This window comes from Cinclus cinclus, chromosome 2 (genome assembly GCF_963662255.1).
Source record: "Cinclus cinclus chromosome 2, bCinCin1.1, whole genome shotgun sequence".
NCBI lineage: Eukaryota > Metazoa > Chordata > Aves > Passeriformes > Cinclidae > Cinclus > Cinclus cinclus.
In genome coordinates, this window is record NC_085047.1 from 83,032,308 (window position 1) to 83,046,883 (window position 14,576).

At 35.7% G+C, this 14,576-nt stretch overlaps 1 protein-coding gene across 1 annotated transcript; it reads left to right on the plus strand.

Moving 5' to 3' along the window:
* The first annotated feature begins 909 nt into the window (after positions 1 to 909).
* Positions 910 to 13,246, plus strand: TNFSF13B (TNF superfamily member 13b). Its single transcript, XM_062514993.1, has 6 exons — positions 910 to 1,317; positions 1,401 to 1,506; positions 9,219 to 9,275; positions 9,617 to 9,729; positions 9,828 to 9,978; positions 11,618 to 13,246. Exons 1-6 carry the CDS (start codon positions 991 to 993, stop codon positions 11,728 to 11,730), a joined length of 867 nt encoding a protein of 288 aa, XP_062370977.1. The 5' UTR covers positions 910 to 990; the 3' UTR covers positions 11,731 to 13,246.
* The last annotated feature ends 1,330 nt before the right edge of the window (positions 13,247 to 14,576 follow it).

A 14,576-nucleotide genomic window follows, 5' to 3' on the forward strand; every position in this document is an offset into this window, starting at 1 on the left:
TGAAAGATTAATTTAAACTCAGGATTCACATGAATGTTGTCAGCATGCATGTTTAAGGCTTTGGGTTGTGTTTAATTTAAAATTATCTAAATAAAAATTTGCCCTTTCACCCTGTTCTTATTTCCCTCTCTCTTATTCTCTTCCATCCTCTAGTTTTCACCTCTCCTAGTTTCACTCTGCCAAATTTCCTCTCCCTGCTTCTTCATGTTCCCTTTTGCAATAATGCAAGTTCTTGAGTTCTTTAGAGAGACTATATTTATTAGCAAAGTTTAATAAAATGTCATCCCTTTTCAAGTTAGTTTGATGAACTGAACTGCAGAATTTGCCTCTTCGTGCAGCAGAGAAACCTGTAATTTGTGACTCATACCTGGGAATGTTTTTCACTATTGTTTTTACGAAGGGACAAAAAATTTATTTTGAATAATTTGTCTCCTCTATAGGCATATTGGCCCTTTAGATATAAATATAAAGATGTTAATATACATGATATAATGTGTATATACAGAGTACATCTATATGCCTTCACACGCACAGAGGCACATGCCTGTCATACATATATATGTTTTAAGTAGCATTGGATGAAATGCTGCCAGGAAACTTTACATGGTTTCTGCATTTCTAGATAAGGCTCAAAATTACTGGTGGTACTGGCTGTGCCTAAATTTAAAGATTATGGGAAATGCCTATAACAAGCTGCCACATAAATAACTAGTAGAAAGTGAAAGGAGGAAGGTAGCTTGTGAGAAAGTATTCGTTTCCAAAATGCAGCACAGAGAGGTGAAAACAAAGGGAAGACAGAATCTTAGATGTTCACTCTGTACATTAAGTTTAATGGTGCTATCAACAGCTTCATATGACAGGAAATGATCTGGGCGTTTTGTTCACTTATTCTGGATGCCCTTAGTTTCAGAGAGCAACTGGTAACATGGATTGCACCTCGGAAGGGGACAGCTGAACTCTCCCTCTGGCTTTAGTAAGGAAAGAGCAGCGATGAAATCCGTGGACTGTGTGCACGTCATCCAACAGAAGGATACCGCCTCCTCTCCCTCTGCCCCCCCTGGTGCTGTTTCAGGCACCACGGGACTTTTTTCTGTCACATTCCTGTGGCTTGCAATGCTCCTGTCCTCTTGTCTTGCAGCAGTGTCTCTTTACCATGTTATCATCCTGAAAACAGAACTAGAAGCTCTGCGCAGTGAGCTGATCTACAGCATCCAGGCAAGGTCTCCACTAGACCAGCCACTCGTGTCCCCGGATGGAAATAAAGCAGGTACCCCTGTTTCTCCCTTCCTGCAAGTGTCTGCAGCTGGCTCCACGCAGGTAAGCTGGAGGGATGGATTCTTACTTGCAGGGCATGGACGAATGTGGGGCTGCTCTCACTGACTGTTTCTTCACCTTGTTAGGAGAGCAGGCTTGCTGGTACTGGCCCAGCTGAGAGCTTCCAAAAGGAAATCTGGGACGGGAGTAGAAACAGGGGCAGGCGGTCTGTTGCCAACACAGAAGAAAAAGGTAAATAAATACCAGCTGGTGAAGTGGGTTGGGATGCCGCAGTTGGATACTGTCTGGAGAAAAGCAGGAGAGTTTGATTCATGTTTTCTTTCTGCTATCAGTTATCTGTGCTCCTGGAGCCCATTCTGGTTTTCAAAATTATTGGTGGATGAATGGTGTTAACCATAGGCATATTCTCTTAAAGGACAGAATATCGAACCACAGAATGTTTTAGGTTTGAAGGGACTTTTAAAGGCCCTGTAGTCCAACCATCCTGCCATGAGTAGGGACATACTGTTTAAGGTACCAGATATTTATGCTATCTGCAGGTTAAACTTTGAATGTTAGATCCCAAATCTACATGATGTGTTAAGAGTTGATAAAGGTAACTTCATTCCGATTTTTAGCTGTTCAGTTCTCTCTGATCAAAGTAGGGAAGGAAATCTATTAATAAAAATGCCAATTCACTTTTCTGGGAAATATGCTCTCCCTTAAAGAGAGAAGTAATGAGAACTTTAAGGAAATAAGAGCTTTCAAGAAGAAAGGTTGGCTTGTACCTGACAAAAGAGGCAGACTACAAGGAATTCAGAAGTTTAGCAGCATTTCTACATTATTACAATCTTAATAAATAGTTAAATTGTTAATAAATAGTAAAATTAATAAAGGAATGCCTGTCTAGTAAGATTTTTGTTTTAGTCATGGTTCTCCTTTTTAAAAGGTTCTGTAAAGAACACTGAAGACTGTGCTCCGTAAAAGAACTCTGATGTGTATTATAGAGTTGACATATTAATGGGATATATTTGTTTCTTTTGAGGATAAAATGCTTGCTTTTATTTCTTTTTCCAAGCACAGTGACGTTTTGTAAGATGAAATGCAAATATTTTTATACCAGTTTGCACATATATTCTAATTGCATTTACTAAAAATATTTGTGAGTTGCTAAATCAGTTCACTCTTCTTATGTATTCTTTTATATTATTTTAACTGATACCTGAAACTATTTAGAAATGTTGAAATGGAGTAAATTCTGGGTAAAGACTGAATGAAACTTTGCATAAAATGTGTTTCTCACTGAGCAACTAACATGAAATGTATTTCACTCGAGCTTCAGTAAGCTAAATGAAGTTAAATTTCTAGAGTATAATCACTCTACTTACTTCTAATATTAAAAAAATAAAAACACATTAATTTAGGACATCACTTAAAATCCACAGGTTTATACGAGATTTATTCTATTTCATTAGTAGTCTTTGATGCAAGATCTTGGCTAAGAAAGATTTCGCAAACAGGACTGAGGTCATGATTGCTTAAATTCTATTTCTTGTAGCCTGTTTCCTATCACAGGAACCACAAAGCTCCTCTGCCCTCCCCACCCTAGGAACTCCAAAATAAAAACAAGTCATCTGATGTGCAAATATCATAAAAAATAAGGGGATGTCTTTTTTAAAATGAATGTTAAAGCATCAGTACTCTGCAAGTGATCCAATTTCCTTCACAATAGCTTTTATCTTTAGTCTTGTTGCTATCTGAGGCAAGCAGAGTTTGGGGTTCCTCAGCTGTGCTTCTGAATAGACTTCTTCTCATCATGTAGCCACCTCTGATTATACCTGTTTACATCTAACACATAAGATTTCAATTGAGCTACTTATTTCTGTAGACTATTTTTTTAAGGTACACTGGCTTTAAAGTTGTTTAGGACAGATGACAGAAAATATAGAATATGAACATTCATTTTAAAGGGAAGTGCTACATAAGTTGACCTATTACAAAAATGTTTTCTAACGTGAACTTCATATTTTTTAAATGTAAAAAAGAAAAAAAATAAATTGCAAATCTGGCATTTATACCAAAGGTTATCTGTTAGAATTAGCTTTCTGCCTGCTCTAATTGCAAAAAAATGTAGCTCTTCAGAGTTCAGTAACATATTATATTTTTTCAGATCAGATTTCTCTGATGGCCATGAACCTACTAGTCAATATTAAATTTTGTTTTAGCAGAGTGAGTTAAATACAAGAACATGGTGTTGTTCATGGTGCTGAATCCAGTCTACTACTTGGTCATGTACACAGAATTACAGGCCCTGCATTTTGATCTTTTAACAATCATATCTGGGTACCAGAATCCCATCAGTCTCCAAATTGTCCTGCAGATGTGTGGCATTCATTCTGTTACAATGGCAAATAAATCAGAATATTGAGTGAGATACCTGTTCTTGTCATACTTCTGTTTGCTTCAGCAAACTCTCAAAGTAGAGTCTGATTTCATAATTGTTGAACCATCATTCTACTTTTATATGGATCAATTCCTTAGAAAGCTAATATTTGAAAATGTCACTGATATCTAATTGCTTCTCTTGTGCTCCAACAGAGAGCAGAAGAAAAAATATAGAATTAATATTTTGTTTATAAACAAAGTTATTGTTCAGTTCAGGGGTCTTTAAACTTTAATCGTTAAATTCCAGGAATGCATGACCCATCATTCTTTTTTTCAGACCCAGCACTGCTTGTCTTGAGCATACTGAATTTGCATTTTAATGCATACAAATGGATACAAATGCATACAAATGCATACAAATTAGCATTGTAATTAAGAGGACAATTGAGCGGAAGTGGATTTAACACGTTTCTTTTTTTATGTATCTATGCTAATGCATAAAACTATTAGTCATCAGTAGTTGCATGGTTTTTGTGAGTTGTGAAAATTTCCAGCTTGGGTAGGTTGAAGAGAAGTGTTTCAAACACCAATTCCAAATAAAGCCGCACAGTTAGCAGTCAGAACCAGAGTTCTTGATGCACTGAGTAGGAGGTAATGGGTGATTTTGAAATGTACAGTTCTGGCAAATCTCATGTCAGGACATATAACAGCAGATGTACTTTTGCTTTTTATCTTTCTCTTTTCAAATTTCATCTGTGTAGGAAAACTGGTGCACAACAAAATATCTCTCCTGAATTTTGCATTCTGTTCACAATTATTGATTGCATTGCCTGTGTGTTTCTCCCTAAGCTGCATGTGCACTTGAGTCTAGCAACAAGATTTAGGTCACGTTGCCTAAGCCAAAGTACAAATGTCTGGTGTCATTTTAACGCTCCCTCTGTGCTTCATTCTGATCCTTATTGTAGGATTCTGATTCCCATGATCTAGGGAGGTGAAAATCAGGTCTTCTGTAAATGCAAATGTAGGTGACCTGCTGGGATCAGACTGGAGCCTTCATGGACTACATTGACTTTGGTGTATTGAGGTTGCCCAACTCCTTGCATTTATGAAGGAGCTGAGGAGCTATTCTATGTAATTCCACAAATTAATTAGGCAGGGTAACCTGGTGTGTGACTTGGCAATTGGGTTAGCATTTCTTAGGTTCTACTCCAGTATCAGTTGTGTCCATGGGAAATAATTATTGCCTTCTAAGCATGGTGTGAGAATTTTGCCATTGCTCTTGATAAAATTGCTGTACTGAAAGATTGGTACATTTGTTGGTAGGAAGTGTTTTGACTCTGTATGTTGTTGCTTTAGATATCTGTAACAGAGGGATAGCAAGAGGTTTTACAAGTGGTCCTTGACTTTAGTGATCTTTGAATTGATATGTAAGCTTTTTTACTAGCTGAAACAAATGCCACATATAAAATTCCCTTACCAAATATTCACAGTACTTCATATTTTATTGTTTGAAGAGGTCAAATAAAAATCAAATTAAAAAGGCAAAAGAAAGGCCTACTTCTTGAAAATATATGTTATCCTTATTTGCTTCTGCTGACAAAAGTTTAATTCGAAAAGAAATAGACCCTTCTATGCAAAAGGATAGAAAATTACTTGATGCAATTCCTGCAATTTTACTTGAAAAAATTCACTGATTGAATGAGTGAATAAATCAGCACTGTGTGTTATGCAGAACATTGTACAGTCAAAAATGCACCAAATAGGCTCTAAGTTTTAAAACCAACATTCCGGTTTATACTGTATAATAGTAGTCTTAATTCCTACTAAAAAATTCCCTTGCTTTTCTAAGTGTAACATGTTATTGACAATTCTGTGAAGGTCAAAATAATGTTACTAATCCTTTGAAGATGTTTGCTCAATCTTAGTCATACCTGCAACTGATCAAGGCATTTGAATGCAGGAACTGATTGAATCCATAATTAATAGTATATAAAGATGTCTCTATTAAAAACCACCAAATTAACCGGTTGTCCTGGTATCTGCTGTGATAGAGTTCATGAAAACCAGTTTATAAAAATGAACAAGCAAAAACTAGAATAAGATCTCTTGTGATGAGAAATCAAGAAGGGAAGAAGAACTGCAAGTGGTTCAAGAAAATGCTTTGTCATTTATAAAATATATTGTCTGGTGTTTAAATGTGCTTTGGGAAGCCTATAGAGAACAGATCTAAACAAAAAAGGAACTTAAATAAGCAGGTCTGGGTGGGTTTGTTTTTTTTCTTCAAGGTTAGGGTTTTTCCCAGATTTTATTTCAGCAAAATTAGGCACAGATGTCTCAGGCCTGAGATATTAAAACTTTAAATTTTATACATGAGCCCACAAATATTAAACTTGAAATTTTGTTTGGATGGATCATTAAGTGAGATTGCAAAATACTAAAATTATTATGCAATTTAAATAATAACAAAATTTGCATATGAGGGTAAAATGTTATTTTACCAATATAAGGTCTTAAACCATGGAAATATGTAGAAATCTGGATTGTTCTCCTTCAGCAAAAGTTAGTAGGTTTTTTAAAATTGTGACTACATTGCTCAACCAGTAGAGAACACATCATTTCATGTGCTGGCTGTGGTTTATAAAGGCATCTGGAGTGACTAATGTCTTCAGAATTGGGTCTTCTGTTCATGGAGTAAGGCAGACTCCAAAGTGAATTTCTGCCAACCCACAGCCCGCAGGGCAATTAAAATCAGTAAAAAAAATAGCTTGTTCATCAAAGCAAAGCCATTATATAAAGTCACAAGAGGAAGGGGCACACTGCCTCATTCTAGATACACTTTTATACAGATGGATCTCATGGTGACACTCAGCCTAGATATTCTTATACATTTTCAAGATGTATTATATTAATCCTGTATTTTTCTTTCATTATTGATCAAAAATCCTTTCGACTATAAAGATGTTGCTCAGGTTTGATTTACACTGGGCTGAAAGACATTCAATAGCAACTATTCAATGTGTATTTTGTAATATATGTATTCTTCACATTGTATTTAAGGTAAGATTAGGGTACTTTTTACTGAAAATTCCTGTTAATTTACCCAGAAAATGTACTTTGTATATCCTGAATAGTAGTAATGTTTACTCGGAATTTGTTTCAATTAATTACTCAATTTTAGGCATGTAAGTAGTTCCACTGAAGTCAAAGTACTTGTATACACTGGAAATAGTTATGTGTCAACTTTGGCTTCTGAACATATTTTTGAAGCATGTTGTTGTTCAATCCTTCAAGCACTTTTTTATGCATTGTCTTTTGTAACTTTAGGCAAAATGGCCACTGTGGTAATTTCTATTGTTATGAAGAACACTATTGCATGCATTTTCTCCAAAAATCAGCTTACTGTATTCTGTGAAGGCTTGTTCCTATCTGCATATATTAAAAGAAAAGAGACAGTAGGGTTTTTTAGAGATTAAGTGCAAATCTGATGTTTGTAGAATGAAGTAAAACAGTATGTTTTTTATGTTTTTTAAAAAAAAATATGGAGATGATCTCAAACTATACTGATCATGCAAATTTTATTTACTGTGAGCAGTTCTCAGCAATGCTGACTAGAATTTCAGTGCTGCAACCAGCTGAAGCAGAAATCCAGACTTGCAAACTGAGAATTAGGATAGTTTAAAAAATGTCCACCAAGTTTGCAGAGCAAATTTAGCAAGAGTTGCTAAAGTTGCCATAGTTTTCACTGCTTGTAGACACTGCTCACTGGTACCCAGCTGGATAGCAGCTGGTTAGTGGGAATCATCAAAAATCCTCTTGTTTGATAAGTGAAATATCTGGTGGCCATGCTAGTGAGCTCTTTTAAAAGCAGAAATTAAAATTTTGTTTTAGCTTATGGAAATACTAGGAAATCAGCAAATTCCATTCACTAGGAAGGCATTTTGTTCCAAAGAAGAAATAATACCTTGTGAAATTAGTTGCTTGATGTGCTGCGTTGTGTGTCTCCATAAAAACCCATTTTGATTTTATTTAGAAGTTTGTTTTCCAGAAAACTCTTTTGCTCACAGGTGTGATAGAAAAATGTATGAAGTATAATACCTTTTTTAATTTTGTGTTGGCTTGAGTATTTTTTTTATTTCTTACCAGAAAGTAGTTAATTCAGATGCCCTTAAATTCTTGGTTTGAAAAATCTATAGATTGTAACACATTATTGATGTGTATTAATAGGACTCAGGGACACATTTCAGTGTAGGAGACAGGAGTTTGGATGATAGCATTCCTATTAACATAAATAGGGCTTGCAGGTTGTGTGATCATTCTGGCATGGGAGCATTCCCAGATGTGCTCTCGAATCCTTGTGTGCTGCCAGTTGGCACTGCTGAGTGCTGGTTGCATCCAGCCCTCTTCTGCTGTTTTCAAGAAGGATCCCTTAAAAAGGAGACTTAAAAAGAGACTGCTTTCCACCCAAATCCTCTTGCCAGCTGCTGTGCAGCTAGAGATTTGTGCTACTGGACACTTGGTTGTTCATGTGGGTACCATATCCATGGCATTGCCCATTATAGCCAAATCTGTGTGGCCAAATCTGATCCACAGCCTTCTTTTCTGAAAAGTGGTAAATTAAATGGAGCAATCCACAGCAGAATTTTCTTCTCTTGACTTTTAATAAATTCATTTGGTCTCTGCCATGTGCAGTAAACATTACTACTCAGTTTTCCATCCTTCAAAGCGGCAGGAGAACCAGATGTTTTGGTTAAAATCTGCTCCAAGCAAATGCAGCTATTCTTTTTTTTACTTTCGTCCTGTTGCCTGACACTTATGCTTAGCAGGTTTGTTTACAAGATTTTTGTTTCACTTGCAAATCTATATTTTAACATTCTGCAGTATTTTTCTCTGAACAAATACCTAATTTCTCATTAGTGTCACCAATCCCTACAATTTTGAGCAACATATTTTGACAGGTACCAAGGTATTTGTTATATGTGCCTTGTTTTGCTAAGAATCATCTATTTTCCCTCTTATTTTCAGTATAGGTTAATCGAGTGTAGGTATCTGAAAATATATTGAAAGTGCATATATATGAACTTTGAGAATTTATTATGACAATATATATGAGTGATATTTTACAACAACTTTAAATGGATAGTAATTTTTTCTAAATAATATGGCAGACAGTTGGAAAATCCGCTGTCTATCATAGCTGGTGTGGTTGCAGCTTCTTTCAAGCTTTTGCTTAGAAAATTAACAAGGCTAATCAACCTGATGATTTCTAGCTCATTTGACTTACTGCTACATAATTATATTAGGACCAGATATCAAAACAGGCAAGTGTTACTGGCGCTGCTACCCAAGGTCTCCCATGTAACCGCATGATCTCTGAAAGTCATCTAGTATGTGTTGTGACAGAAATTTTCATTTTGCACCCCTAAGTAAGATCTGTGTTAAATCTAGTGTGCTCTGGTTTAAAATAAGTGGTGAGACTGAAAGATTTCTTTCATGTCCTTTTTATTTTCTTCAAGTGGTTTCATAAGTTATTTTATTACTAATTTATGTTTCTTTGATTTCAAAATGCTTTCATTGTGAAGTCCTGCAGGCCTGCTTGCAACTGATTGCTGACAGCAAAAGTGATATCCAACAGAAAGGTAAGACTGTGTGCCATGATTTATGATTAACTATTCCATGGGATAGTTGTTCCAACAAATTTTACCTAACTTCAGAGCAGTAACTGAGTTTTAACAGCAAATTTTAAAATTAAAAACAAAAACAAAATTAAAAAAAACAAAGACAACAAAAACAAAGCAAAACAAGGACTTCCCTGCATCTGGAAGGTCCCTGTATCTTGATGGCTCTGAAAAATAACTTTTCCGTGGGGAAATCCACCTAGTGAGACTGGAAGTTCTATCTAGAAGTCATCTTTGTTAATTTTTGGCAGGTGAAAATAAAGAAAAGCTTTCTGATGACCTAAAATTATTTTGTCTTTTAGATGATTCAAGCATTGTCCCTTGGCTCCTGAGCTTTAAACGTGGAACAGCTCTGGAAGAACAAGGAAATAAAATAGTGATCAAAGAAACAGGTTATTTTTTCATATATGGCCAGGTGAGAAAGTTCAATTCACTTCAGGACCTGACTTTTGTAAAGATGTTTTTAATGCCTCCATGCACTAAATTTGAATTTTTCACCTCTTCTTTCTGTAGGTTTTATATACGGATACAACATTTGCTATGGGACACCTAATACAGAGGAAGAAGGCTCACGTGTTTGGTGATGATCTCAGCTTGGTGACATTGTTTCGCTGCATCCAAAACATGCCACAGTCTTATCCAAATAATTCTTGCTATACTGCTGGTAAATATCTGCATTTGCCTTTACTTTGTTTGCAAATAAGTTGTATCAAATAGAATCTGTAGTGTCGGGCAATTGTATTGTAGCAGTCATAAAGAACAGGGTCTGCATTCCTGGATCTGGTTAGCTGAAAAATTACAGAATACTTTCAGAAAATACAGTTTTATATAAAGTATCAGCAATTGGAGATTATGCACCTAGCTTGGTGTTCTGAACCATTTTTCTCTCTCCATTGATTCTTTAATGTGGTTAGACATCTTGGTGCTTTCAGTTAGATGCCTTAGGCAGGCAAGAGGAGTACTTACTGTCCTTATTGAAAAACTCAGTTTAACTTAAGGGTTGAATTCCACATTAAGTTATCCCAAGAAAATACTAAAGAGCTATATTCTTCTTTGAAATGTCATCTATGGATTTTAGCAATCCAATACTTTCATATCTTACTGTGATATTTCTACTCCTTACAAAGGCATTTTTTTGGTTTGATGAAAAACAGATAATTCCTATATGGTGCTCTTTATGATTTCACCAATTAGAAACACCACAAGAAAGACCAATTAAAATATTCAGTGCAAGTCCAGCAGGTTCAATGATCAAAATATGTATATATTTCTGAGGTAGCATTTAAGGAATTGGTGTCAAGACCTATAAAACCCCATATATTATCTCTAATCTGTCTGTCTTTCCACCTTAATGGTGGTTTTGAGAGTTTTCTCTTTGGTTATTTTCTAGCAGGGTTTTTTTTCAATGCCTTATGAAAACATGGGTGACACTGAGGGAAGGAGCTGACTATCAGGAAGTAATGACATTAAACAAATAGGATGTGTCAGGAAGCTAATCTTTTCTCCAAATAAAAATAAATTCCAACTACCTAACTTACTTTGATACTTTGTCCTGGCAATTGAGGCTGTCCAAATATTTCCTTTAATTTTTGCCCCTTCAATCACACATTCTGGCAACACAACCACCTTCAATTTCAACGATATTCTGATTTTACCCTTGTCTAGGGTCTCTGTCTTGCCACTTCTTGATTCCTGCTTCCAAAATTCCCACTGTTCTGTTTTCATCTGGAAAAAAAGTCTGACTGCTCTCTCTCATGCTGTTGAGCATGTGTCACAGCAGATATTAGATGTGTTCTCAGTTCAGCAGCTGCAGCTTGAAGGTGACATGATCTTGGTTATCGTATCAGCCGATGTGTGGCTGGAAGGAAGCAAATTTTTGTGCTCTGCAGTTGCAGTGGATCAGCTGATGTGTGGTAACTTCATTAGGTTGGTAAAGCTCATAAGACCTCCTCCAGAAGCATGGGAACAGAGTCGTCTGGGACCAGTAATACTCAATGCTGATATTGGCTGTCTCATCACCAGAACATGAGGAACCTGAGTACATCACTGTTAGAAATTTTTGCAGTGTTTGCTTAAGTGAACTGTGTGCAGTGTGGAAGTTAGGTGCATCTTCACAGAGGATGTTAAGTGTCAGTGTTGGATAGGCTGTAAACTCTGAGATTGTGCCTAAAGATAAAAGCACTCATCACAAGTAAAAAAGCCATGCTTACATTTGCAAGATGACACATAATGACTTTTGAATACCATTTATAAAACAGTGTATTTGAAATTTTAACTTTAAAATATTCCAAATCTTTTGCCAGGCATTGCAAAATTAGAAGAAGGGGATGAACTTCAACTTACAATACCACGGAGAAGGGCTAAAATATCCTTGGATGGAGATGGTACTTTTTTTGGTGCAGTAAGACTCTTCTGAAGCCCCTGATTTCTGTTATTGTGCTTAGTGCCATTTTCTTCTCTGCCTATGCCTTTGTTAGAAAAAAATACTGAATTTTAATAAAGCCGCCAATTCAGCCTCTCCCAATTCACCACAGGCTTCTAAGAATTTTCTTCACTTTAATATGCAAGCCCAAAACAGGAAACATACCAGACATGCTTGTGATATAACCTCCATGTGATTTACCAGAAAGCCGATTTATTTTGGGCAATGGGAGACTCTAAATAACAGCTAAAAAGCAATGAGGTTTGGCTTTGAAACAATTTGTTGTCCATATGGTAAATTAAAAAAGGAGTTGACCAAAAATAATAGCATGACCAGGACCACAGACTATCAAGTTGTTATCAATTGAAAAGGAAATCTAAAATAAAAATGTATCTTAGATTTGCACTATTTCATCAATAAAGTGTTTCATATATCAAGTGTGGGGAAAACATCTAACAGTACATTCCTCATCACAAAATGAAATTTCTAGGTGGGTTGTGAGTTTTGGGGTTTTTTTCCTTTCCCCAGAGATACTGGGGAAGGAAAAATTCTAAATGTTTGGGATAATGAAAACCAATATACAGAATAGTAGGTATTGTCTTACTTCTTCCCTGTGAACAATAAGTAAATAAATTGCTAAAATCTATTTGTATTTATTAATTAGAATCAATTTTACTGGAAAAAGGACATGTAAAACACTTCAACAGCTCAATCTTCAAAACATTGCAACTTGTCAAGGAATATGTGTACACTTCTATGTAAACAAGGCTGGCACAGGAAGAAACACAGTGAAATTAGATGCAGTACTATGGTTGAATTGGACTTCTGGCTCCATAATTTCTGCAGTCATATACAGATGTGTGTAGATATATACAGTATATAGACCTATGTGTATATATTTGAAAGTATGTATACACACATAGGTCTTGGGCATTTGGGCATAGAATTTTATCTTCTTTTGAGCAGTTTATCGAATGGAAATACTACTTCATGCATATTTTTTATATTTCCCTTGCTTTTTGCTATGATCCATTCTGTGCAATATAGTAAGAAGAAAAATCCAATAGATCTGGAACCAGCCGTGCAACTAAGAAAATACACTTGTATCTCAGAGGCTTTTTCTGCAGTTTTGAATATAGTGCTTAACTCTGTTTTACAAAAATATTCAGATCTGTAGAAAGAATAAACAGATGTCCTTTTTCCTTTTCTTTTGTCTGGCTGCTTTGTACAGTAGAAAGTATTTATGACTTTTTTTTATCCCAAATAGTGTATGGTCAAAGGAGCTGTTGTACTTCTTCCCCTATCTTAAAGAAGCATTCAAGTGCTATTGGAATTGATAAAAAGTAAAAACCCAAGTAACGAATTGTACTTAATTTGAAAATATGTGTTTTAGGACCTGAGAATTGTGTTATACAAGCTCACTTAGTAAAGAAAAGATGCTCTGTATATTGCAGTTTCCTTGTGTGTTTTTATGAATTGTGATTTGATTGATTTCTCATGGTAATAGATAATAAATAAAAGAGATTTGGAGCTCAGAATGATAAAGCATGGTAAACTAATGAAACAATTATTTCATCTTCTCTGGGCTTCAGGAAGATATTTCAGCAATAAGCATATGTGTATTGGATTTTTACACTGGGGTTTTTATGAGGCTTAACTACAGTTTCAAAATATCTGCAAGTCTCATTTTTAAAAATGTCTTTATGTGTTGTAGAGCTGAAGGTACTGCTGGTTTTTTTTCTTTATTAGTATTATTATTATTACTATTATTAAATTTTGATGTGCTGAATTTGCCAAAAAGGCATTTTTAATCCTATACAGAAGCCTTTCGTTTAACCAAGGTTGTATAATGCTACATGTTGGTAAGACAAGTGTTAGCATGCAGAGAGCTGGTTTGTTGATTTTAGCATTGTCTGTTTAGAGGAGAAATTGTTTTTGTTGCTTTCCCAGAGACTTGGTAGCTAAACTTGGAAATTTAACTTTTATTGTGTAAGCTTCCCCAGTGGTTTTAGTGGGCTTGTGTGTGCTTTTCTTAAGCCATTCTCTTGGCTGTATTTCTTCCTTCTGCTGCTGACAAATGTGCAAAGCGCAGAAGTTTGGAAAGGGTCTGGCGCATGATTTGGCTTGGAGCAAAACTGTCTTCTGAAAGAAAAATTTTCAAAGGTGCTCCCTTCCTTCGGAGGATGAAAGTGAACTTCAAGTTTCTACCCAAAAAAACTTGAACCATGTTTCTGTGAACCATGAGAACTCCCACACGTGTGCAGAGTGCAAGTTGACAGACTATTCTAATATTTCTAATGACAAATCCAGCAATTTTGTTGCTGTCAGATTAGCTTTTTACTGGTTTCATGAGAAAGCTTGTCTTCCTAAAATTAACCTGCTTCTGCACAAAGTTGAGTTTTAACAGATCAGTATTTTCTGGTCAAAGCAAAAAGGAAAGGAGAATAGTTCATCCCTGATCATTCTACTAACAAGCTGGTGGCACAGAAGGTAGCAAAGTGCATCCAAACCACCAACACACATATGCTTCAGTGACTGGGAGTTAGTGAAGCATTCTGCATTTGGGACATATTTAGATAAGTATGAAGGGCAATAATTAGTATTTAGTTGGTTCATACAATATTCTACATTTTTATCAAGGCTATCTAGCATTTAAGACAGGTTTCTGCAAATGCAACAAACTGTGTGCATACTCTGGTTCTTTTTCATGTGGTGTCAAGCAGCAGTCAAGGCAAACATAAGGGAATTTTTCTTTCCAGTACATTTTAACAGAAAGTGTGAAGTTGTATCATTTTTTTCCTTTTTGATATTGTGCAGTTGACAGATACACAGCTGCTTTG